This window comes from Typopeltis vanoorti, chromosome 6, assembly GCF_054136105.1.
Source record: "Typopeltis vanoorti isolate ZY-2024b chromosome 6, IOZ_Tvanoo_1.0, whole genome shotgun sequence".
Lineage (NCBI taxonomy): Eukaryota > Metazoa > Arthropoda > Arachnida > Uropygi > Thelyphonidae > Typopeltis > Typopeltis vanoorti.
Window position 1 is genome coordinate 98,306,606 of NC_143554.1, and position 27,925 is coordinate 98,334,530.

At 36.1% G+C, this 27,925-nt stretch overlaps 1 protein-coding gene across 4 annotated transcripts in view; it reads right to left on the bottom strand.

Annotated features, from left to right (window-relative positions):
- nej (CREB binding protein nejire) overlaps positions 1 to 27,925 on the bottom strand; it is a 481,376-nt gene that overhangs the window by 76,985 nt on the left and 376,466 nt on the right. For all 4 annotated transcript variants that reach the window (XM_090394332.1, XM_090394330.1, XM_090394331.1 and 1 more), the window contains one exon: positions 23,458 to 23,679. In XM_090394332.1, coding sequence (XP_090250458.1) covers positions 23,458 to 23,679 — 222 coding nt within the window. The remainder of the gene's footprint in view (positions 1 to 23,457; positions 23,680 to 27,925) is intronic.

A 27,925-nucleotide genomic window follows, 5' to 3' on the forward strand; every position in this document is an offset into this window, starting at 1 on the left:
CTTGAAAAAGTTCCATGTTTGGTGTCTAGAGCAAGGTTTCTGGAACCATGTAAAAATAAATAAATAAAAATTACAAATATATAAAATTGATAAAAATGGAGGGGGGAAAAATCCTTAGCCTACCTACAAAAAAGAGAAAAACTTTTTACAAACGTTTTATGAATTCTAATACTCTTTCTACTTCTGTTTACATTTGTTTTTCTACAGATTTTTTATCTGTTTATGCTGTTTTACTTACTTAATAAAAACTAATAGCTATATATAATTATGAAATTACCTCCCCCTCCCAACAGACCAGGACGTATATACACATCCAGATAAATTTGGATACGATTCTGTAACACCTATTGAATAACATAGATAAGTGCAAGTTGGGCTCACTATTTCATCCACCTCGGCCGGCAGAGAGGTTAATAAAGGTAAAAACCACATTAAAAAGGAAGAGAATTTAATAAATCAATGACTAGTTTCATACAACAATATTGTATACTTCTTCAGATTGATACAATAAAACAAATATAAAGAGTATTTCACATGAAGATTTCTAAATAAACTGTCATTTTTTTTTTTTAATTGATTCAAACAGATGTTGAATGCAGGAACAAGCTATCATAAGCATAGGCTATTGTTACAGGATATACTGTAAAAATAATCATAATTTAAAATTCTGAATATTTTTACATATTGTTTATGTTAGTATGTTTATTAGTTTTGTTTTAATAACACGCATTGTCGGCACTTGATATGTGCCCGTTATGGAAAATTTTGTCAAAAGTGACATGTAAAGCAGTTAAAAAGTTTATGTACTTACTGGATTTGAATAGTTGTATTACTGTAAAAATTTTTTTATAGTAGTTTAAAATATTAAGTTTTGTGTTTTATGAAGACATTCTCCTTTCGCTAACGGAAACAACCGTGTCAGCCATTATACAGTACGGTATTTAGTTTCTCGCTTGCCATTTTTAAGGAGTGCGCATGCTCGCTGAGAAGTTTGATGTGTGATTGACAGCTGACAAGGAAAGCTTTCGGAAAGAAATTAGAACACAGGCCGGCAGACATTTAGATTCGGAGGAAATTGATTTTTTTTATGTGACAGTCGGAGGAAAATTAATAGTATATTGCGAAAAAGGAATCGTGGAACTATTAAGTTTCAAAGTGGAATAAGTATTGATAAATAAAAGGGAAATATTGCTATAGGCATTTTTAAAGGAATATTGAAGGAAACACTAATTGGAAGATTTATAGGAGATTCTGAAAAGGGAATCGTAGAACTAAGTTTTTTTTAAATGGAAGAGTTAAGACTGTCAATAAGCACTAGCAGTGAATAAAAGACGAAACTGCTATTTACGTTCTAAAGGAATGTTCGAGAAAACTCTGATTAGGAAGTTTCATCTGTATTAAGGACGCCTGATCTAACTATTATTTCTAATAAAAAGAGACAGAATTAAGTTAGGAAGAATTAATATTTTCTCATAGCCATATTTTCTCATAGCCTAATTCATCTACATGTAGATCGCTTCTGTATGCTGTCCAAAGTTGATTTAATTAATATTAGGACTTGGTTTTTATTACACTGAGTTGCACATCATATCACCACATAGCTTCTTTAAATTTGCATACATTACAGACAAAATAGCAAAATTCTATGTATAGTATTTTTGTGATTTGCCAAATGACTTGATTTGTTTTTGTGGATGGTGTGAAAGGCCAATCCAGATTTATTTCTCTTTTTTTTTTCTCCACATCTTTCACATGTTCTTTTTGAAGAGTTTCTAAAGAATCCATCTGTCCAACAATAACAAACGCTGCAATTGCAATAGATTTTACAAACTCCTGGTCTCTTCATAAGTTGATGTGGTGGAGTAGGCAAGATTTTTTTTTTTTTTTTGTAGAGGTCTAAAGGCAACCTTTTAAGTTATATTCTTGTACAACTTTTGCTATTTTGTCTGTAATGCACTGCATCTTTGTAGTCTGCTTGTTATCTTGGAGCTGTGATGACTTATTCAATGTTATTAATAGTCTTGATGACGGAACCCTTTTTTTGAAGAATGTCTTGAAGTATTAAACTTTTTTTTCTTCTATATACAGGTAACCCTTGTATAACACGGTACTTATACAACACAGTTTTGATATAACATGATCTACAAATTGTAGTACCCCTTTGTTCAACACGGTTTCGATAGAAACACGGTCTACAAATTTTATTAACCTTTTATCTTTTCATACATTTTTCACCGAGCGACTTAAAAATCAAATTTTATTTTCGTCTGCCAGTATTGAGCATGTAGTTATAAGTAGCAAATTTATTTTAGGGGAAATACCCTTTAGCATGCATGTCAATCAATAAAAAACATCATCATCATCATCAAATTCCTGCCATGTACCCTCAAGGGGTGAACAGGATATGATAGTACTACATGAAAAAAATTACATCATTATTAATTTCCTATCTACAATTTTCCTCCAAATCAGTCTGTTACTTGTCAACACTCCAATATTATCAGCTCTTATATTTCTATCGTCTAAAGCACTTTGTACCGTATCAATCCACCTATATCTTGGTCTTCCTCTCGGTCGTTTTCCTGCCAACCTGGCAGAGAACACTTGTTTTGCTAATCTTTCCTCGCCCATTCTGTTTAAGTGACCATACCACCTGAGATTAGCTCTGCTAACGCATTCCTGGATGCTGACAATGTCAAATTCTTTCCTAATATCCTCGTTTTTAATATGATACTGCCATTAATGCCACCTGTTCACGCCTATAATCTTTCTCAGGACTCTCATATCTGCTGTCTCTAGTTTTTGGTCAAGTGTTTTACTTCTGACCCAGCTCTCAGATCCATAAGTTAAAACTAGTTTGAACACTGTCTTGTATACAGCTAATTTAGTGTTGCGACTAATTTCTCTCTTATTCCATGTGAATTTATTCAATTGACTTCCCACCATACCAGCTTTGCTGATTCTGTTGTCTATTTCTATATTTAATTTACCATCTTCAGTAAAAATCGTGCCTAAATAGCTGAAATGTTTTACTTGTTCCACAGGTTCTCCATTCACAACACAGTTGACATTTTCAATGATTCTGCCTATTTTCATTGTCTTTGTCTTTTTATTGCTGACCTTCATACCATATCTATTACAAGAGCTATTCAATTTAGTCAGAGATTCTTGCAGACTTGTAGCGGATTTATTTAGAAGTATAACATCATCCGCATAAAGCAAAGAGCTGACATTAACATCTCCAATTTCGATATCATGTTTAATACCACTTTCCTTCATAATGCGATCCATATAGATAATGAATAACAGAGGGGATAATGTACATCCTTGTCTCACACCAGATTTAACATTAAACCATCTTCCTGTGCTTCCTTCAATTCTAACTGCTGACTTACAACTCAAATAAAGACTAAGTATTGCTTGAAATAATGTCCCATTGACACCATATAACTGCAGCGTATTGAATAGCTTCTCTCTTGGCACCTTGTCATATGCCTTTCCCAGATCGACAAAACTTAAATACAGATCTTTGTTATATTCCCATGCTTTCTCGACTATTTGTCATAAAGTGAAGATCTGATCCTGACAGCCTCTATTTGGCCTGAATCCAGCTTGTTCTTCACCAAGCTTTTCTTCCACAATTCTTCTCAACCGTTTCTCAAGTATACTTGCATAGATCTTGCCAGGAACACTCAGTAGGGAAATACCTCTGTAATTCTCACATGCAGTTTTATTTCCCTTTTTATATATGGGTACTATGAGAGCTCTACTCCAATCATTGGGAATTCGTCCCTCTGTCCAGGCTTTCTGAACTATGCAGTGCATCCACTGTAAGACTCTTATACCACATACTTCAGCATTTCTGGTCGAATATCATCTATCTCCTGCTGCCTTTCCACATTTCAAGCCTTTGATGGCTTTTTCTACTTCAAGTATGGAAATGTATTCCTGACTGCATGCCTGGTCAGTGTTTTTTACCACTGTGCTGTCATCACTGCTTGTTTCATTTAGCAGTTTTTCAAAGTAATTACTCCATACTTCAAGGATATCTTTTTTTCCCGTTTTCATGTCACCTTTATCATCTCTAATTCCTTTTATAGCACTCTTTCCTCCATTCTTAAGCTTCTTCAACAACCTCCAGAATATTTTGCCACCTTCTTGATATTTATTTTCTATATTCTTGCCAAAGTCCTTCCATGACTTTTGTTTAGCTAGTTTTACACAGTGTTTAGCATTCTTGCATTTGTCTCTATATTCTCTAAGAGCACAAGCCGACTTATTTGACAGGAACTTTTGGTATGCTTTCTTCTTTTCCTTCACTGCCTCTTTAACCTCCTGTGTCCACCAGGGAGTTCTGATTTTTTTATCCTTACAAACAATCTCACCACATGCCTCTCTGGCAGAATCAATCAATGTTTTCTTCAGAGTTTGCCAATGAATCTCCAAGGTTTGATTCCTGTTCTCAAACTCTTTCATTTTTCCTTCAATAATATTTGTGTATTTTAGTCTACAGCTCACATCTGAGAGCTGCTCAACTTTTATTCGCTTTAAAACTTTCTTACATGTTATTCTTTTCAATATGAAATTCAATTTTATCCCGCTCAAGACTAAATAGTGATCACTTCCAATTTCAAATCCTCTGTACACTCTGGTGTCCTGCACCAGGGAGAAAACATCACTATCAACAATAACATAGTCAATGAGACTTTTCTTATTCCTAGCATCTTCTCTCCATGTAAATTTGTGCACATTTTTATGTTGGAACATGGTGTTAGTAATAACCAATCCATGTCCTGAGCAGAAATCCAACAGATATTTGCCATTATTATTAGCTTTGCTCTTTTCTCCAAATTTTCCCAAAATATTTTTGTATGTCTCACAATCATTTCCTACTCTGCTATTTAGATCCCCAACAAGGACCAACTTTTCATTTTTCATTGTGTCAGTTGCTTTTTCTAAAGCCTCAAAAAATCCCCCCACTTCTACTTTAGTAGAACCTTCTGTGGGACCATAGGCACAAATAAGTCTCATTGTCCAGTTTCCCATTCTCATATTTGCCCATATTACTCTACTTGAGACTGACTGCCATTCAAGAAGATTAGCCTCGTATTTTGTGTTGAATACTATGGCTACTCCTTCTTTTCCTTGATTGTCATTGCCTGAATATAACATTTTGTATTTATTGCTCAGAAAGATCTCACCAGTTTTGGTCTTTTTTGTTTCAGTCAGCCCTATTATGTCGATCTGGTACTTATCTAATTCCTCAGCTAGCTCCATTTCTTTGCCATTCAGGCTTCTTACATTGATAGTACCAATCTTTAACTCTGGTGATGTTGAGTTGGGGTTTATTTTCAGATTTGTTCCAGTAGCTGACTTTTCGCTGTTAGCCCTGGTTCCCTGGCGAAAACAACGGGGGCCTTGTTTAACCGGGCGACGCCCCAGCCGGCATGAAATTTTGTCATGTTGTACCATCATTCTATATTTTGGTTTAACCAATAAGAATACAATTTGGTCAGCTAAATCCCAAATTGCCAGCCCATCCTCGTCCGTTCAGTATCCAAGTAGATACCCAACAGGGTGCACCACGAGAAGGTGAGGATTGGACATTAGGTCAGAAGCCCTGGTCGGTTCTCCGCATTCCTTTAAAGGCTATGTGGAGGTCTCCTCTCAGTTATACAGCTTTGACCCTTAAGCACCTCCAATACGTCAATCAATTGTTTATCATATAATGTGTTTATAGTTGAAAATTGTTTTCATTTTCTGCCAGAAAAGAAACATTAAATATCATAAGTGTGTTAATCTCAAGCTGAGCACTTTATTTTCTGGTGAGTTACATATAATATGTAATGCTTTTTTTTTTTTTAAATGTAAAAATGTTATTTTTATAACAATGGCCACTTAGAGGGCTTTTACGATATGGTTGAAAATGAAATTAGTGAATTAACTGATGGAGAAATAGATTTAAATTAGGAGGAACTGGTACAATTAATAGATGACGTCGAACCAAATGGCAGGGAAGGTTCTGCCAAAGATTCTGATTGTAATGAATCCGTTAAAGAATTCAGTTTAAAGAAATTAGCAGAAGGATTGAACTTGGCAAAAAAGTTAGGAAGTTATTTTATGGATAATGATCCCCTCAACGGAGCACTCTGGAAAATTCATGAGACAATTGGATATTTGTTTAGCTCCATATTATGAACTTAATAAAAAATTGCAGCATAGTGGTAAGCAAGGTTTTATTATTGACTTCTTGATAATTAAACCATCCAAAGTATGCAATGAGAATTATACAAATGATGTCCACGGATTTCAAGTGATGACTACATTCGGCCACTTGTAAATAAAGAACATCTACAAAATGTTATTTTTGAAGACAGTGATGACAATTAAAATAAGCACTTCGTTTTATTTTGCCTAAAACATTTATGTATTATGTGCAATGAAGTTTATGTACAATTTGTAACTTTTATAAATTTAAACTATGTATTTGTTTCATAGTTAATATGTTTTCTTACCTTACATGAACTACCTGAATTAAATAAAAATATATTTTTGTTGGGTATCTCATTGTTATTTCTATAATTTAAAAAAAAAAAAAAAAGATTTTGGAACATAACCCTACCTTTTCTATGTGATCTGACTCTCGCATAACGAGATTTATATAACGCGGCATTTCTATGGAACCTAAAATCTGCATTGTATGAGGGTTACCTGTACTTCAAATGAGGTGAGAACATCCAAGAAAGAAAATGGATCTATCTTTTAATATAGGGTGGCATCTACATAATGGTTCCCACCACTGCCTGGCACAAAAAATGGGATATCATCCTGGGAAACCATTAAAAGAGAGAGGCATTATGTTATCAAGTGATGAAAATAAAAGAAACAAGGAAATGACCCACATTAAAGATATCCTTCGGAAAAAAAAAAAAAAAAACTATTAATAATGTATTAAATAAACTATCACCAGGCTCCAATATGACAAGCAGACGACTACAAAGGTGCGCTATCTTTACCCTACATTAAGAACATTACAGAAAAAAATAGTAAAAGTGCTAAAGAATACAATTTAAAAGTTTCCTTTAGACCTCTACAAAAAACCTCCAAGATGATAAAACTGCCTAAAACAACCACATCAACTTATGAAAAGACCAGGAATTTATAAAATCTCTTACAATTGCAGTTTGTTATGTCGACAGATGGGTCGTTCTTTAAAAACCCTTCAAAAAGATTGCGAAAGATGTGGAGAAAAAACAAGTGCATAAATCTGGATTGGATTTCACACCACCCATGAAAACCATGAAGTCAATTGGTATATCACAAAAATACCATACATAGAATTTAATACTTATGTGGGCAAATTTAAAGAAGCTAGTGGGATGCTATGATGTACAACCCAGTGTAATAAAAATCAAGGCCTAATAATATTAATTAAATCAATTCTGGTCAGCATACAAAAGATATCTATGTGTGAATGAATTAGGCTATGAGACAAAATATGGTATATCCTGTAACAATGATCTATGCTTATTTTTCCTGCATTCAATGCCTGTCACGCGCTGAATGAATTAAAAAGAATGACTTCGGTATTTAGAAATTTCCATGTTAATATCTCTTTATATTTCTGTTTTATTATATAAATCTGAAGAATTACTGCTGTATGAAACTAGTCACTGATTTATTAAATTCTTACTTTATGTGCTTTTTGCTAGTATTAATTTCATAATTATGAGTAATACAAGCCATGGGAATGAACTCCATAATAGGTATATAATTTATATGATATGGTAAACATTAATGCTTTGTAAAAATTTAAAAATCAGAATGATATTCGATGAGCCTGATAAAATCGGCCTGAATGTACAGGGTGTCCCAAAATTCACGCAAGATTTAAATTTAGCGCTATTTGTGCGGTAAAGTGTTGCCAACGAGAAAAAAAAGACAGCGTGACAGCTGACAGTTCAGGGTTATTAAAAATGGAACGCTACATGAAAGAACAGCGCATTTTCATTGTTGAGCATATTTTAAAAATAATGAAGGTTTGGCAGCTACAGTTCGCAATTTTCGTACAAAATATGGTCAGAATAGTGATTTAACTTCATCAACTGTGAAAAGATTAATTAAAAAATTCAAGGCAACTGGATCAATTAGTGATCTTATACACTCTGGCCGTCCTTCAACAAGTCGTTCAACAGAAAACATTGAAGCAGTTCGTGAGAGTGTTGCTGAGAGTCCAGGAACATCAATTCGGCACCGTGGTTTTGAATTGGGCATTTCAAGAAGCTCTCTACAGCGCATTCTCACGAAAGATTTGCATCTTTATGCTTACAAAGTTCAATTGACTCAAGAACTGAAGCCTACTGACCACACACAGCGAAGAGAGTTTGTTGAATGGGTTATGGAACAACAACAACTGGATGCTTATTTTTCGAACAAAATCATCTTCAGCGATGAGGCTCATTTTCATCTTGATGGCTTCGTTAATCGACAAAATTGTCGCATTTGGGGTTCAGAAAATCCACGAGTGATTGTTGAGAAACAAATGCATCCACAACGTGTCACTGTTTGGTGCGGATTTTGGCTGGAGGCATCATCGGTCCATTCTTCTTCAAAAATGCGGCTGGTAAGGCAATAACAGTTAATGGTGCTCGCTATTGCGACATGATAATCCAGTTTTTTTGTGCCTAAATTGCAAGATATGGATGTGGACGACATGTGGTTTCAACAAGACGATGCCACATGCCATACAGCCGAGAAACAATTCAATTACTGCACGAGTCATTTCCTGGTCGTGTAATTTCCTGTTTTGGTGATCAGAATTGGCTGCCCAGATCATGTGACTTAACACCGTTGGACTTTTTTCTTTGGGGTTTTTGAAGTCTAAGGTTTATGCCAACAAGCCCATGACCACCCACGCCTTGAAGGAGGAAATTGAGCACTGTATCAACGAAATTCAGCCACATTTATGCAAAACGGTCATGGAAAATTTTGACAAAAGAGTGTGTATGTGCCAGCAAAGCCGTGGAGGCCATTTACCCGATATGCTATTATTCCATGCATAACCCTATACTGTATACTTTATGAATCAATAAGAAATTACAATTTTTAATTAAAAACCTGTGTTTTCTATCAAAATTACTTCTTGCGTGAATTTTGGGACACCCTGTATAAGTCTCAGGCAAGTTATGTTATGAAAGTGACTAAATTAGTGCCTGCATAAGTGATGGCCTGACATCACAAAACTCATATATAGGCATGTCATCACCCCTCAATAGGAAGGAGTGTGTGTAAGACCTATTTGGAGCCAAGCAAGAACAACTTCCTCTTTACAACATCTGCAAAGAATAGATTGCCACAATTTAATTTCAGGCTTGATTTGATACAGCTTATTTTTCTTTCTATTCCATGATGACTGCCACTGAGATAAGAGTTTGTGTCTGATGATATGCCTTTAATCAGTGTAGGGTACAGGCAGATGGTAAAAGCTTGAATATATACATCTCTCTCTATGCTGCTATTACTTACGAAAGATTATTTGAAAACCTACAGTGCATTTTGTACCATGAGTAGGAATATTTCCACCACCCCCATTATTATTGTATTTTTTATTTATTTTTAGTCCCAGTGGGGCTTGGAATCTAACAGAAACATACATCTGAGTACCTTTCATAACAGAGGATAGACATTAAATACAAGAGAGCACTGGATGTTTTGGAAGTCCTAGCCTTTCTATTGCAGTATGGCTGTGAATGTGTATATATTATGCACCTCAACTGTAAAGTTGTTACACTCTGATGGGATTTGTGCAGATATAATGCTATCAGAAAAGATTGGGTCTTCTGATTTTTGAGCCATCTGTGTATACACAGGCACAAAAACAGAGTATTCCTTCTGGGAGCTTGAAAAAGCTGCTGGTAGACAATGGAAGGGATGGAATATTTTGGCAGCTTACAGAAAGAAAAACTACAAGTAAGTGTGCATGAATGCCATGGAGACAGTGTATTCAGTGGTGTCTAGGACATGTTGTCTACTCCCAATATTTACAGCTTCTAAGAGAGCTTTTATTCACAAACCAAAAGGATGTACACAGTTTGACGGATGTTGTAAAGATTCTTCTGCGATGAACAAAAAAAAAAAAAAAACAGTTGGCCAAGTTAGAGAGTTTGGCAGGAATTTTATTTCTGTAACATATAATGGAGACAATTGTTGACGACATAGCACAAAGGTAGTTCCATTTGCCTTGATGTATAGACTAGGGAATTGGTGAAGTTCCAGATGCACTAGTTGCAATTCTTATTGCTCGAAGGCTACACTCTGTTCACCACCAGGAAGCAATAAGAAATGCAACTAGTGTATTTGGAACTTCACCAATTCCTAGTCTATATGTCAAGATGCATAGATTTGTGACCCACAATTAAGTTCTGATTCTTATAAGTGCATGGGGGGGGCAAAGGACATCTGTTAGAACCATAAGAGGTGGAGGTTGGATGAAAAGGATGTTCATTGCTTTACAGCACTTGTCTCATATCTGAAATATGTGAGAAAGAAGTGTTTGCTGTTAGATATGATTCACTAGAAAGGAAATCAATCATTGATTGATTGATTTGGAGTTTTATGGTGCAAGGACAGCAAAAGCCATACTGCACCAGGATACATGTTACAGCAGTACACAGAATGGGACATGGTCAACTGGGCGATGGGCCAAGTGGGTGCCGGACATCTGGACGACAAAATAATAGATCAAATATGCAATGCTATTCTATTGATCTACTACTCAGTAAATTTAAATAATATTTTTTTTTTGAGAAACAAGTTAAAAGAATAGTATATAAACATAAAATTTGAAAAATCTCGCTTATAATTAAGTTTATTTTTATTGTGTAGAATTGTGAAATTGTATAGAAGTTATATTGAAATTTCCCATGCAAAAATGAGTCAGCTAGTTGATAAATATTATCGTTTATATCATAATGACAATATTAATTTTTGGTCGTGAAAGTTATGCAATGTAGAGCCAAAGCATGAATGAATTATTTGTGGATGGCACATTTTTACTTTCTCCCCCTCTTTTTGCTCAAATGTTTGTTATTTTGGTTAGAAAGGATGGAGGTCCTGTTTTCCCTGTTTTATATTGCTTACTACCTAATAAGACTCTTGAAACATACACAAAATTATTTTATATGATACATGAAATGTGGCCATTACTTGATCCCGAAAATATGTTGATTATGAAATTGCCATTCATCAAGCTTTACATATAGTATTTCCGCAAGCTAACATAAATGGTTGCTTTTTTTCATCTCATACAAAATCTTCGTAAGCATTTAGCTTCATGCAAACTTTTAACCAGATACAATTCTGATGTGCAATTCGCTTTAAATTCAAAGGTGATCAAAGAACAAGATATTATTTATGCTATTTCTGAACTTAAGAATCATTTATCCAATGAATTTGAACCAATTTTAGAATGGTTTCTCAAATGTTTGGTCTGTGTACCAAAGAACAATAAATGGAAGCGATAGGACAAACAATTTTGAGGAGGCCTGTTATCCAAAACTGCAATTGAGCTTTGGCAGGAGCACAAGTCACCCAAATTTATGGATTTTTATAAATGGACTACAAAAAAAAATTCAAAAAAAACATATGATGTTGATTATGAAAGAGCAGTAGCAGGTTTTCAACATCAGCACAAGTGTACATGTTATGATGAAGCTCACCAAAGAATTTTGAAAAAAGTTATAAATTACAATAGGGAAAATATAATAGAATATTTACACGGTGTTGCATATAACTATAATATGAATTGATAAATTTAAAATAAAAATTTTGTTTTGAATTTCATAACCTTTTTGTTTTAATGTATATATGTAACATGTATAAATATGTTTGTTAATTACAAAATAATATTAATAAATGAATTAAAAAACTATTTTTTTCTTTATTTTAACCACCTTAAAGATCAAATATGCATCCTCAAAAGCTTCGTATCCATCATAAATTTCAATGTAATATCAATGATATTACAATTTTAATATGCACTTCGCATCCATGGTAATGTGGACATATATATATACGTCTTGGCCAGTAGCATGGTTAATATTTGCAATTATACCTTTTCATTTTTAAATCATTTTTGGACCACTCTTTTTAACCATCTTTCTTAAATGATCCTATAAATTTTGATATATGATATAATTCTTCGAAAGTAAGTTTTTAGAATGATCAGCTCTTCGAAAAAATACAATTTTTTTATTTATCGAAAATTTGAAAATTGGAGGTAAATTCACGCAGGTAAGCTTAGGTCGTTAGGTTCTGGATTATTTATAGTTTTTTTTTTCCCCCAATTATGTGGAAATAACTCGTAACTCATAGTTCATAACTTATGATCATACCTCATAAGTCATAACCATGTTTGTATATATTTCACCAATATTAACAAACAAACAAAAAAAAAATCTGCCAAATCGTATCCCTGCTAAGCGTGCAAAAATTTGTAAGTTTCTGCCACCCAATTAACCGTTGCCCACTTGGCAATCGCCCAGTTGACTGTCACTCAGTTGTCACATACCCCCACAGGATGTTGATGAGTAAATAAATAGCTATTAGGAAATAAGTTAGTGAATAATATAAAATATGTGGACAAAGTTATAAGATAAATGAGTAAATAAAATGTATATATAAAGTTTATTATCTACAATGCAGTATCTACACATAAACAAATGTACATTCAAATGTCTTTGAATAAATTGATGTTTTGTAAAAATCTAAAAACATCAAACAATCCATCTAAGTTCTGATAACATCTGGCTGAGTGTATAGGGCTTGGTCAGATAAGTAAAAGTGCCATTTCTCTCTCTCTCTCTCATGTGAAACACTCAACTCCACTAGAATAGGAATAATAGTAAGATGGGTATTGCATTTCCTGAACAAAGAAGGGTCATTAGCCATTAATAAATAAGAATGTGTGAAATGACTGACCTATGTGGAGTCTAGCAAGAACAACTTCCTCTCTTTTGTTCGTACGTTGACTAGATTGCCAGTACTTAATTTCAAGCTTAATTTCATGCAATTAACTTTGATTTTATAATCAGTGTGTTGTCGGTATAAGGGGACCGTCAAACAGAATGTTGAAAAAGTGAGCTGAACATGCAGCTGCTAGTTCAGCAATGTTATTTCTCTTAATTCTGATCTGGCTGGGAATTCAACATAACATCAAAAGAAGTCTTTATTTTGTACAAGAGATAAAGAACTCATCAAGCACTGGATGTGGATTTTATACTGAAGAAGAGATAGCCTGTAAAGAACTCAAAGAGTTTTTACATACATTTTGGTAGGAGCTTTCTTTGGTATGCAACTCTACTGTATAGTTACTGAAATCGAGTAGGATCTGGTTGGAGATTGTAATGCTATATGTTCATGAAACAGCGACCCAGCCAACACACAAATCTCTGATCTTGAACCATCAATATAGTGGAGAGAAATCAGAGTGAGTGCTCTATGTGCATTGAACAATTGAAGGTAGACAGATGAGGATGCAAGAGACTTTTGCACTTAACAAAGTGAGAGGTTGCAGGATGGGGTGCAAGCCTGCCATGAAGGAATGTGGTTTTGTTTAGTGCAAGTAATGTTGTGAATGCTCATGCCAGTAGCTTCCATAACTTAATGTGCATACCAAAAGGCCAGGTGGCAGTCTGATGTGTGTGATATAGGACCTCCCATTTGAAGAAAAAGAAACTAGTCCATGTAGGATGATCTGAAATGGACTTTATTTTTAGGGAATAATAAGAGAAATGTTTTCATCTAAGTGGTCGAAGGAGAGTGGGTGTTCTTTTGATTCAACATAAAGGCTTATGTTGTGCAAATGAGTGATGTGCAAAAAAAAGCACCAGTAGTTAATCAGATACCCTGGTGAACAATCATGTCTTCCACTGGAGCGTGCTCTCCCTTGCAGACCTGTAAATCTAGGACCCATAATCAAGTTTAGAATGTACCACGATAAATGCAGGGCAAGGAATATTGATCAGCACCCCATTATGTGTAGAGGATAGAGTGCAGAGGATGTTCAATGCTTTTTTGCACTTATCCTGAAAATGATGAATGTGTAAAAAAAAAGTTAACTTTCTGTCAAAGATGAGTCCCAAAAATTTAGCCTATGGAACTATGGGGGATAATAGTTTGTCCAATTCTTATATCAGTATTGGGATGGAGAGGGCATTTCTGGCAGAAGTGTACACACAGTTTTTTCTGCAGAAAATCTGAACCCATCACAAAGGGCTCATGAAGAGACATGACTAATTGCAGGTTGAAGTTGTCCATCAATGACCCTCATATTACAGGAGTGACACTAAATTATGAAGTCACTGACATAAAGGCAATTGCCTACTGCAGGAAGCTGCTCAATAATTGAGTTTACTTTAATAGCAAAGTGGGTCAACACTTAAGACAGAGCCTTGACCCCCCATCCTTTTGATGACATGGCCAATTTAATGTGATTCCCAATTGGAGTTGGAAGACACAGCTGGATACAAAGTTCTTAATAAAAACAGGAAAGTACCTTCTCAATCCAAGATTAAACAAGTGTTTTAATATGCCACACTTCCAGGTTGTGCAATAGGCTTTTTTCATGTCGAAGAACACTGAAACTGAACATTTCTCATTTCAGGAAAGCTCTCGTATACATATTTCTAAATGGACCAAATGGTTCATTTAGAAACATGGTTGATCAGGATCTACGAAAGCCACATTTTGTGTTAGTAAAAAAAAGTTTGTTGCTATCTCTAGGTACCAGAGAAGTTTTGCATTTACCACTTTTTTCAAGGCCTTACAAAGACAGCTAGTCTTTGCCTGGCTTTGGGATAACAATGACAATCGACTTATGCCAAGAGTTCAGAAACTCTTCCTCTGTAAATATTCTGTTGTATAGTGAAAGGAGATCCATAGAAGATGTTTTATCATCTCATAATGGATATCATCAAGGCCAACTGCAGTTGATATCCAACTGAGTGAGAGAGGAGAAGTACTCTTTTTAGTTGCTCTTTAACAAATGACCTATTGTACACAGCTCAATCCCTTTGGTGCAAAAGCTTAGCCACTCTTTCTCTTGATGTAATCTATGACGTAAATTAAGCCAGGATTGCTCTTTACTGACATCTCATGTAACATGCTTTGGCCTGAACACATTTAAATGCCATTAAGTTTTTGTGATAGGATATCTATGAAATAGATCCCATGTGCTATCTTGTTTGGCTGCTTGGCACTCTCAGTTGCACCAAGGCTTTGGATGGAGTGGAAATCAGGATGTTAATGGAATTGCTGCAGTTGCTGCTTGAATAATAAAATCTGTAGCATACTTCACTGCTTCATTAATAGGTGTTTGGCTGACTGCTTCGGTATTAAATTTAGCAAGATGGGAAAATGTATTCCAGTCAAGCCTAGTCCCTGTGAAGACAGTGCTGATAAGAGGAAAATTATCACTTCCATATATGTTTTCATCAACATTCCATGTGAGCAGTGGAAAAAAGGCAAGGGAGCAGATTGCAAGATTGCTTGCCAAATAAGAGTGGGTAGACATGTGGAAGAAGATATTTGTACTGCTATTAATAAGGGAGACATCATTGTTCGGCATTCACTCAATGAGTCGACCTCATCTGTGTTGGTGCTACCCCACAGACTGTTATGTCCATTAAAGTGACATATTACGGACTGAGACAGTTGCATTATGAGATTGAGTTATATTTCATTGAATTCAGAACTCAGTGATATATATATATATATATTGAGCATACTGTGATGAAAAATCCCACAGATAAGAAAATCACTACTGCTTCCAGAGCAATATTAAGTTGAACATGACAGAATGGAGTATGACTGCCAGTGAGAATAGCTACTCCACCATATGCAGGACCATCTCCAATTCTGTCCTTGCATACAGGAGTGATATTCCTGATGGCAGAATCCTTACTTTCAGTGGATACTGAAGTATCTTTTTTTTTTTCCCCCCATGGAAGGGGATGGTGGTTTGTCTTTAAGTGGTAACCTTGCCACAATTTTTTCACAAGTGGGTTCTCATTGAATAGAAACAACAACAGAGAAACAGTCACGATAGTAAAGTTCAAGTATGGTGAAATTATCACATGATGGAATAGATGAGTTTAAGTTGCTGTTGACTTTTCTTAATTGTTACCCTCTCAGCATGATAGGATCCCAGAGCAGTTGTGGTGGCAGCCAACTTTTTTTTTTGGATCCTGATATATGTTTTATTCTGCTTTTTTTTATTTCTTTCTCATCTTCCCGCTTCTGACATGCATGGGCATATACTGGATGATCTCATTGACAGTTTACAAATTTGGCTTTCTTGGCAGAGCATGACTGGTTATCACGTGCTTTACTACCACATCAGGCACAGGTGGCAAAGCTACAACAGGCAGTTTGGGCATATCCATATTTCAGGTATTTGAAGCATCTCAGTGGTTTAAGGATGTACAGTCTAACATGACAATTGAGATAAATGCTTTAACAGATGTTGGAAGCTTAAGAATATCAAATATAAGGATGATACTTCTGGATGGAACCAGGTGACCATCCCTACAGATCAGGATGCACCTCACACTTGTCAACCCCCCTTCTGAACATATCTCCTCATAAGGAACATCTAGGAGATCCCATTCTGAGATCACTCCTCTACAGGCTGTTATTGGTATTCCACCTACTGACGTAGCTCCGAGTAGGTTTTCAGAATGTGTTCACATGTTTCTATGAGGACATCAGCAGGTTCTCCCAAATTAGTTAAGAAACTGTTTTTGGAGAACCTGCAAGTCCTTTCTAGACCCTTTTGAATGAAGAAGGGTGACATTTTCCCTATTGGCTTTTCACCTGTTGCACAGATGATTAGAAAAACTGCTACGTTTGTACTAGTATTGTGTTTTTTGTTTCTTATTTTTGTTATTGCAAGGTATATCAATGATATTGTTACTTGGATGGGACGTTGTTAGGGTCTCTGAAATGATGGAGGATGAAAGATTCATGTTCGAATGTTTTTTGTTCAGCGTCAGAGCTCCCCACCCACCATGTAGCCACACGTGAATGCCCACTGCCTGGCAAGCAATGACTGTGTTCAGGAGTGGAATGCTAGGGTTACCCCAGATGCTATAATATCTCCACAGCAAGCCTTTGGCTCTATCCCTATACTATGGGGAAGGATACCTATTGCAGCCCTCTTGACCCTTGTAGGCAAGCCCATTAACTGATTGATCCTGGCCAGGCCATCCAGGACTGCCTGTCTTGCCAAAGCAGAGGCAAAGTAGTGAAAGACTACCAGGATCCCTTTCTAGATGTCTATGCGAGAGTTCACATAGCAAACATGGCAGCAAGGTGTTGGATCCCAGTGATGGTAGTCTGGAAGATAGGATATTAAAAAAAGACTCAGGAGATGTTGAGTGAAGAATATGGTTAGAAAAGCAAAGAAAAAGAGGAAGAACGAAAAGGGCCAGTATTATCACTGGAGATCCCCTCCAACACAAACAGGTGCCTCACATGGAGGGTAATTCTCAAGAACTACTGGTGCAAATGGCATTAATGTTTGTCCTAATTTGAGTTAAGATGAAGAATAATCTATGACCCTCAGATTACATGACTGACAGAAGATGGTGTAGTCATTCACATAGAGAGAGCATTACTTTACTGTTGGCAGAAATTGTTCCGTTATCAAGTTGACCTTGACTGCAAAAAAGTGCAACACTTTAAAACTGAACCTTGGACTCCTCCTCTTGAGTATAGTCAGGAGAGAGCAGTTCCCACTCAGGACTTGGAAGATTCAGTTGTGTAGGTCTTTCAGTATCTCCTACCTGTGTCATATGCTTTTTCATATCAAAGAAAACTGATACGAGATGCCTACATTTTAGGAAGGCATCAGTAATTGATGCCTCCAGACAGCCTGACTAGATCAGTAGTAGAATATTTTTGAAAACCAGATTGTGTTCTTGAAAAAAAAAAAAAAAAATGGCTTACAAGAGTAAGCCATTTTTTTCCAGAATCCTGCACAAGCAGCTGATCAAACCAATTGGACAGTGGTGTGTTTAGGAAAATTTAGATCCTTCCAAGGTTCAGGAAAGGGCAATAATTACCTTTTGCCAAGCATTCGGGAATGTTCTCATAGAAAATTATGTTTTAAAGGTGCAACAGTTAATGGATGACAGTGACAGATATTTTACTACCTCCTAATGGATATGACCTGATCCGAACTGTGCGACCATTATGTTCTAGAATAGAGAGTTGAAGGGTTATGTATCTGTCTTTCATTTTCTGGATTTTTTTTTTCCTCCCATACTTCTTTGCTGCTGGTGGATACGATATAGAAGAAGTATATTGGATTCAGGATTTCTTCTAGTTCTGATGATGAGTGTATCTTGCTTGGGCACATTTGAAAGCAATTAGGCTTGTTGTTGTGGGATATCTGCAGATATCCCATAACATCCCAAGATATCTTCTGGGTTCTTTGGCTGTGTGCAATCATCATTTCACTATGGCTTAGGGAAATGTGGAAGCCAACCAGATGTTTTAGGAACTGCAGTTCTGTCAGACTGTATAACATACACTGTTACATGATTCACTGCATCAGTGATAGGAGATGAGCTGACTGCTACAGAATCAAATTCTGCTGAGGAAAAGGTGGACCAGTCAGTTTGCTCAAATTTTCTGCCATAATATCTATGATGTAGTACATGGTTACACAAGCAGAATAGTGGATAGCAATGGAAAATGGTCCCTCCCAAATATGTTGTCAGTTTCCTATTTAAATAGTGAGAAAAGGGAATGGGGTAGAAGAGAACAGACAGCTAAGTTGATGGCAGTGAATGGAAGTAAGTTTGGGTAGGCATATGGAAGAAGGTGTTGCTTCCTGTGTTAACAGGGAGAGATTGTTCTTGTTAACATACACTCCACAACCCTTCTCATGTTTGTGTGGACACTACCCCACAGATTATTGTTTCTTTAAATCTCCCATTAAATGGAAGGGAGGTGGTGACTGCAATATTACATCATCAAGGTCTTCTTGAGAAATATCGGTGGCAGGATAAAGGTAGATACAGTATACTCTTATTAGATTTCTGACAGAATCGGATAGCAAGTGCTTCTATGTTGATGTTAAGTGGGACTTGCTGGAAGTTGTCCTCAAGGATGGTGACTCCACTGTGGGCAGGTTCATCCCCTTTCATGTCCTTACAAACAATGATAACATTACGGAGTGCCAGATCATCACTTGGCTTCAGGTATATTTCCTGCAAGCAGAAGCATATTAGTTTGTACTTCTGTTGTCTATGTTTTGTAGGAATCCATGACAATTCCATTGTAGGAATGTTTTGATTTGGCTTGATTTTTTTTCTTCTTCTTCTAACAAATGTGAATGGCCAGTATTTATCATTTCTTCTTCCGGAAAAATATCCAAGACATTGTCAAATTCCACTCCCTCTGGAGTACTTGGTATATTAATTGTTTTATCATCCCAAGGGAGAGCAAAGATATCCATGCAATCTGTTGAAGACCATCTAATTAGAGGGTCTAGAAGCATCTTTGATCTTCCGTAGTGCATGTTCCATTATTTTTTTAATAAGAGGATTTTCATATAGTGGGACCATTTTTGGCCATCTTCAAGAGTGAGTCCATATAGATTTTTCTCTTTGATTCACTCTAAAGAGATAGAGAGTAATTTATATCTTTCAGGAACATTGTAGCTGTGAGAAGGCAGGATTGACATACATGTCAACATCCTGACTGGCACTTTTTTTTACAGTTACCTTCTCAGTGAGCAGATGTTGCTGCTCCTGTTGCAGTATACTGCCACTTTGCTTCACCTCACTCATCCAGTGACCCAGAGGATAAGTCTCAATAGATCACAATAGGATAGTTCAAAGGCTGTACTGCAGACAATTTGGTGCCTACATATCAATCACCTGAATGGTACGTCACATAGGAAGCAGTGTCTTCATAATGGTCTGAACAGCTACTTTAATACTTCTGTTCTAATGGTCGCATCGCCAGAGCAATCACACTGTAATAGTACAAAAGTAACTTTAGCTAGTGCTGCCTTTCAACCTGTGAGGCATGAATGGTATTGCTGTAGTGGTTAGATGGGGTTCTGAAACTTAGAGGCATTTCAGTTCTCAATGCATGTGAAGCATGAATCTAAAGTTCTGCATCTTGCCACTTCACTATGGCCTTAATTGTTTTATCATCCCAAGGGAGAGCAAAGATATCCATGCAATCTGTTGAAGGACCATCTAATTAGAGGGTCTCAGGATAATCAGCTATGTGTTTTTTGCAGTGATGGTACTACTAATACTAGGTCAAATCTGGGGCTAATTCAGCCACTCAAATGCTCACCTTAATTTGATATTACTTTGACCAAGCACATGAACTCCACTCTAACATATATAGCTAACTTACATACTAATTTAACTACCTTCCTTAACCTACTTAACTATTCTACCCTAAAAGAGACCACAACCCAATCTAATGAGTCCACCATCACTGGAGAGTCAGAAAGTTAATCTCTAGAGACTGTGTGCATAGGGACATGGTGGGAAGCTTTTAGGCACTCCCCCTTCCTTAACCTACTTAACTATTCTACCCTAAAAGAGACCACAACCCAATCTAATGGTCCACCATCACTGGAGAGTCAGAAAGTTAATCTCTAGAGACTGTGTGCATAGGGACATGGTGGGAAGCTTTTAGGCACTCCCAACTATAACAATGTCATTAACAGTGGTCTTAATTGTCTGATACCAGAGTAGGTGACTAACTCCATGTGTTTCCAAGAGTAGCATTCAGCATTCTTCTCTCTACAGGATCATCCACATAAGGATGTGTGCCAGACCTATCCTTCAAAGTTATTAAATTGGCTATCTTATTTGACCAACAGAACCAGAGCTCTATTTAGCGTGTATTACAATGTCTGCCTCAATGAGAGCCATGCTTACCCCTGTCAACTGGCAAGAGTAAACACAACTGTTATTGAGTCATGAGATGAGTGTAGGAAAACATGCTTCCTGTGAAGACATGGTGCAAATAATAGGAAAATTATCACTTCCAGGGATGTTCTTTTCAACATCCCAAAAGAGCAGTGGAAAAATGGTAGAGAAACAGACTATTAGATCTACTCAGAATATGAGCAGGCAGGTATATGGAAAAAGGTGCTGACTATTTTTAAGAAGGGAGCGGTCGTGATTGTTTAGCATTCGCGATATGATCTTGTCCATTCATGTCGGTGCTACCTCACAGTGCACTGCGTCCATTAAAGTCACCCATGAGAAGTATGGGTTGAGGCAGTTATATTATCGAGTTCAATTTCATGTAAATAAATAAACAAAACACTCTAATAAGAAATCCCACAGTTATGTAAATTGTTACTGCTTCCAGAACAGTATTAAACTGGACATGTTGGAAAGGAGTATGGTTGTCCACTATGTTAGCTGGACCATCTCCAGTTCTGTCCTCTTACGAAGAATGCTAAAATGCCTTGAGGTTCGATTCCCTAATAGGGGACTCTAACCTTAAGGTTTCCTGCAGACAGAAACAGTAGGATTTGTGTTTCTGCAGAAGAACTTTGATAACCATCAATATTATGGCAAAACCCAAGACAGTTCAACTGTACAACTTTTTCTGTCATTTTGGCTTTGTAGGTTTAGCCAATTTTTGATATGTTGAAGAATTACCTTACCTTTGTCAGGCTTATATTTATTCAGGTATGGGTTTGAGTTGCTATTGATATTTTCTTAACTGTCACCTTTTCAGCATAAGATTTCAGGATAAGTGTGGTGATAGCGACTAATTGCTCTTTGCATCCTGATATAATTTTGTTTCGTTTTATTTCATTTTTTATCTTTCCACCTCTGACATGCAGAGGAGTAGGCTAGATGATATCCCTGAAAGTTGACACACTTAGCTTTCTTTGCAAAGAAAGATTTTTGTATCATGCTCTGTATACTACCACATTGGGCACATGGCAGTTTGGGCATGCTCATATGTCTGATATTTAAAACATCTCAGTGGATTAGAGATGTATAGCCCAGCAGGATACCTGAGATACCCTGCCTTTACAGATATTAGAGGTTTAGGTGTATCAGAAGTAAGGATGATGGTCCTGGTCAGAACCAGGTGACCATCTCTACATGTCAGGATATGCCTCATACAAGTCACTCCCTGATCTTTAAGCTCTGAATATATTTCATCTGAAACATCAAGAAGATTCGATTCTGATATTATTCCTCTAGAAAAGTTTAACAATTTATGAGGTGTTACTGTAACTAGTATTCCACCCATTGGCATTGCAGTGAGTAGTTTTTCTGGGTGTTGCTATCATAATGTTTCCACAAGGATATCACCAGATCATAGTTTAACTGTTCTGGTAAATCCTGCGTCTTAAACCCTTTTGAATAAAGAGGGATGACATTTTCCCTGTTGAATTTTTGTCTGTTTCACATGAATGAAGAGAAAAACATACATTTACAGTGTCATCATGTCTTCTGTTTTTTTTTTTTTTTTTTTTTTTTTTTTTCACCAGAACTTTTCCACCCACCATGGATGACCATTCACTGCCAAGCATTGACTGCTGGGTGAGAGAGACTTACTGCAACACTGTTTGATCCTTGCAGATAAGCCCACTAGCCAACTGATTCAGGCCAAGCCATTCTGGACTGCCCATCTTGCCGAAGCAGAGGCCAAAGTTGTGCAAGACCACCAGGATTCCCTTTCCTGATGTCCACAGGTCATGCTGTATGGCAAACATGGTAGCAGGGTGTTGCATCCCAGTAATGATGGTCTGGAAGAAAGGATAGCAAAAATTTTTAGTGCAAGAACAATTAGCTCTGAAGAATATGTAGTTCAAACAGGATGATGCTATGCTTCCAGTGCTTGAGCAACAATAAGCATTTTGAGAGATTTTTTCCAAACTACACAATCTCAAAATATATGAAATTTGAGTTAGCCTGTGTGCTTTGCCGATTTGATGATTGTGTGTGTGTGTATCTGGAGGAAACTGTTATGTAAACAAACCAGCAACTATAGCAGAGCTGAAAGTTAACATCCAAACCAAAACTGCCAGACCATCAGAAAAATCTTTGAGAAGGAGCATGGCAAATATAATAGAAAGGACTAGAATGTGCTTGAGCAGTGATGGAGACTATTTGTTGGACTTTTGATCTTGAATTGAGCTCAGTCAAATTCTTTTTGCTTTTGATGTATATTTCCTCACTAATAATTCTTGCCTTCTGACTTAGTTATGATACAAGAGCTAACATCACATTTCATTGCAGCATAATGGCTAAGTTAATAATATATAAAGTACTGGATTTATTAAAAATGAACAACATTTAAAAGTTAAAAAAAAATCCATTTTAACACATAATGCTTAAAAATTTAACTACATAATACTGACTGTAACAATATAATAAAAATCAGTCTTACATCAAGCCCCTCTGTTTCACCATCTCCACTGGCTTCTGAAACAGCCGCAGCAGCAGCAGCTGCTGCTGCAGCAGATGCTTCAGCTGCTTTTCGCTTTTCTTCCTCTTCTTGATCAATCTCTTTTATACTTTCTTCTAATACATTAGGCCAAAAATCTCCTTCAAAATATGGCAATTCCGATGCACTTTTAAGATTATCCTCCGTTGCTTGTTTCAGAATATCCTAATAAAAGATCCCAATTATGAGAGACTGTGTTATTAAATGGCTGTAACTATGAATCACTGAGGGGAAAAAAAATTGTATTGTTAATTTTAAACACCTCTATTAATCTGTTGTAAAGTAAATCATTAAAACCTAAATGAAATTCATCATCTGGTGTGAGACTACTATCCAGCTTGCTAAAGGACTGATATTGCTTGCAAAAGATCCATGTTTGGTCTCTAGAACAAGGTTTCCAGATTAGGTAAATAAATAAAAAAACATATAAAATTAATAAAAATAGAAAAGAATATCCCACTCATGGCACTAATGTGCTACAGGCGAAAGTACTGATCTGGAAGGGTTCAATTTGACATAATTAGATACTGAAATGGAAATACTGCAAATCTGTCCATGTTTCATAGCGAAATATGCAAAGAAACCTGAAAGTTCAGCCTGTGGTTTCTGTCTGGTCTCTGATGAGAACTAATACTTCAAAACAGCTGTCAGGCCAGTGAACCCAATCAGTGCACCAATAAAAAGGAAATATATGGGCTCCTTGGGCAGAGTTCATGTCTTAAGTTATGGAAGCAAAGGTAACTACGATGCTAAAAGATACATAAGCTCTCTGGTAAATTTTGAATTACTAAGTTGTTTTCTATATTTAGCTATAAAACATGAGTACAGTTACACCCTGAGTTACATACGTAATGCGTTCCGTAAACCTTTACGTAACTAGAATTTTATGTAAGTCAAATTTGTAAATTACATACATAAATAAAATGTTCGATGGCTACTCATACCGCTGTCTTACATTAATTTTTTTGCCATTAATCAGATATTTTCCATTTTTAATATTTTTCATTTTTGGGATTTTGTGTTTGCATTCCATTTTAAGGGTAAAAAAACAACGAAACTAGCAGTGACACCTGCGCAAAGCCACAAACGTGTTCATACACGTTAGTAGATTTATTACATAACTGTGAATTTACATAAGTCGTGTGTTATATAACTCGGGGTCTAACTGTAGTTTCATAATATCCTCAATTTCAATATCTTAATTATGCCAAAAATGGTAGCCTTTCGGATCTATACTATTTGATTATGTACCTATAGAGAGTTTACTCGTGATGAATTTAACTTTCTGACATACGATTGCTATGGTATTCAACAGAAGTGAGTGAAACCTGACAGCTGTTTCAATCAATAGTTTGAAATAGCTGTCAGGTCAACAAAACCTAATCAATCCATTAATAAAAGATGAATATAAAAGAATTTTATTTTATCCTCTATATTTATTCAACATTTAAAATGCTACATAGACAAATGGTATAGCTACTGTGGAAGACATATTGAAAGAAAATGCTGGGGGACAGGTTCAAAGCTTTGCTGGAAAAGGTATTAACAATATGTCATTGTTTTCATTGCCACGAATGAAACAAACTAGGAAAGAAACTCTTCTCCTATATTTCAATGTATTATTTGTATTCTAACGAAATCAAAAACTAATTAAAATGCTTAAAACACTCTCTCATAAGATAACAGAGTCAGTGTCTTAGATAAAGCAAATCAAGGCAACTCCAATGCTGAAGGTTATATTCTAATAAACTCTCTGGTAATTTTGAAAACTTTTCGCTTTCTTTCTATGTTTGACTATAAAACATGTGTGGATTCATAATATCCTCTATTTCATTATATATACATATATTTCATAAACCATATGAAAGATATTTTCCCAGCTTCCCAGTATGAGTTAAGCTCCTGCCACAGTCAAATAACATGGCTTTAGAGAAATTATTAATACTCTGACGGGGCAGTTAATCCTATCTGTATAGTATGCCATACCTGTAAATTGTACATATTCCCATGATCAGTTTGTTTTGCAAGGAGGAAAAAAAAAAAAAAAAAAAAAAAAAAAAAACAGGAGTTTCCAGGAGGCAAACCCTGCCATCTCAGCAGTCTTATCTTGTTATGAGACCTGATAATTTGCCCTTTAGATGTGTGTGTTCCCCATCTATGATATGAAGAGCCTTTTTTGAAGATGAAAGACCTTTTGCATCCTGGATGAGATTTGAACCCAAGACTTTCCATCCAAAGAGCATTGTTGTTATCTACTGAGACTTTAAAGTTATCTTATGAAAGAGTGTTTGAAGCATTTTAATTAGTTTTTGATTTTGTTAAATACAAATAATACAGTGAACTATAGGAGAAGAGTTTCCTTCCTAGTTTCATTCTTGGGAATGAAAACAATGACACATTGTTAATACCTTTTCCAAAGCTTTGAACCTGTTCCCCCAGCATTTTCTTGCAATATGTCTTTCACAGTAGCTATACTATTTGTCTATGTAGCATTTTAAATGTTGCATAAATATAGAGGATAAAATAAAATTTCATCCTTTCTATTAATGGAAATTGAGAATATAATTTCTAAATTATAATAATCTCGATTTACTTTTATGTTAAAAGTACTCTTTCCAAAGAGGAAGGTACTTAAAAAGATGTACTTAAACCTGTTATTATGTGGTGGCCCCAATTCAGTCTGTAGAACATAGCAATTACTTTGATTTGCATGCAATAATTTGAGAGCAGCATGACAATTAAATCTATCACTAAATTATGGAGAAGAAAGATATATAAAATAGGAAATAAACACTAACTCGACATAAGCAGAATTCAAATAGACACCATATGAAGTATTAATTGAAAAGAAGTGGAAAAGGCAGAAGAATTAGACAAGTAGCATGTTGATATAATTGGTATTACCAAAACAAAAAAGACAAACAGGTGAGATTCTTCTAACACATAACAAACATGTGACATTACTTTCAGGGAGTAATTATTGGGGAAAGGAAGGAGTAGCTATAACATTCAATGCTAAATATGAGTATTATGTTGAATGGTGATGTGTGCGAACATCAAAATGGAGTTGAGAGTTTATTTTTCACTTGGTTAGACTATAATAAGTTTAGTTTAATCCTTTATCCAAGTGTGAGCAAACAAAGTTTGGGCCTGAAAGTATCTTCAGGACTGGGGTAAGGTAGTACAACAACGAGCAACTCGTTGCAAAGGTGGAGAAAGATCTCATCACTCCTATCTCATCTCAGTATCTCCCATAATGCAAAGCACATCTCCTTGCAGATATGTGTAATATCTGCAAGGAGATGTATAACTATAGGTTGGGATGACCTCTCATTGCTTCTGCCTTGATGGCTCCACTACTGGGCCTGGCTCCCACTGACGAGACCTCAATAAAGGTCGAAACCGGTATGGGTAGTGGCCCTTGCCTTAATGCATAGCATTACACATATCTGCAAGGAGATGTGCTTTGCATTATGAGAGACACTGAGATGAGATAGGAGTGATGAGAGCTTTCTCCACCTTTGCAACGAGTTGCCCGGTGTTGTACTACCTCACCCCAATCCTGAAGATACTATCAGGTGCAAACTTTGTTTGCTCACACTTGGATAAAGGATTAAACTAAACTTATTATAGTCTAACCAAGTGAAAAATAAACTCTCAACATTTTTCTCTGAATTCGAAGTAATTTAATAATAAGGTTGTACACCCTTTGGCAACTCCTATAGGTTGGTATGACCTCTCATTGCTTCTGTCTTGGTGTCTCCGCTACTGGGCCTGGCTCCCACTGACGAGACCTCAAAGGTCGAAACCGGTATGGATAGTGGCCCTTGCCTTAATGCATAGCATTACACATCTCCGCAAGGAGATGTGCTTTGCATTATGGGAGATACTAAGATGAGATAGAAGTGATGAGAGCTTTCTCCACCTTTGCAATGAGTTGCTCGGTGTTGTACTATCTTACCCCAGTTCTGAAGATACTTTCAGGTGCAAATTTTGTTTGCTCACACTTGGATAAAGGATTAAACTAAACTTATCAAAATGGAGTATTGGATAATGACTTATTTGTGATTATAGTAGCAAAGAAAGTTTTGCTAAGGAAGAAGAGTCATTTTTCTCATTCAAGAAGGCAGCTTCTGTTGACAAAGAAAAGGGTGGTTTCTGTTGGAGATCTAAACAGAAATGAACCCAGACAGAGGAAACATGCCTGGTTAAAAGGTATATTATATCAGACAAATTATATTCTTATAAATCTTTACACAAGTGTAAGCAAAGTTTTCATGTATCTTTATGACTAGACTATTTGTGTACAGAGACTACTGACTTCCATTGTCTCGGTATCTGCTAATGCATAACACACTCCCTTTCAGGTGATTATACTATGCATTATGGGAAGGCTACTACCCAAACTGTT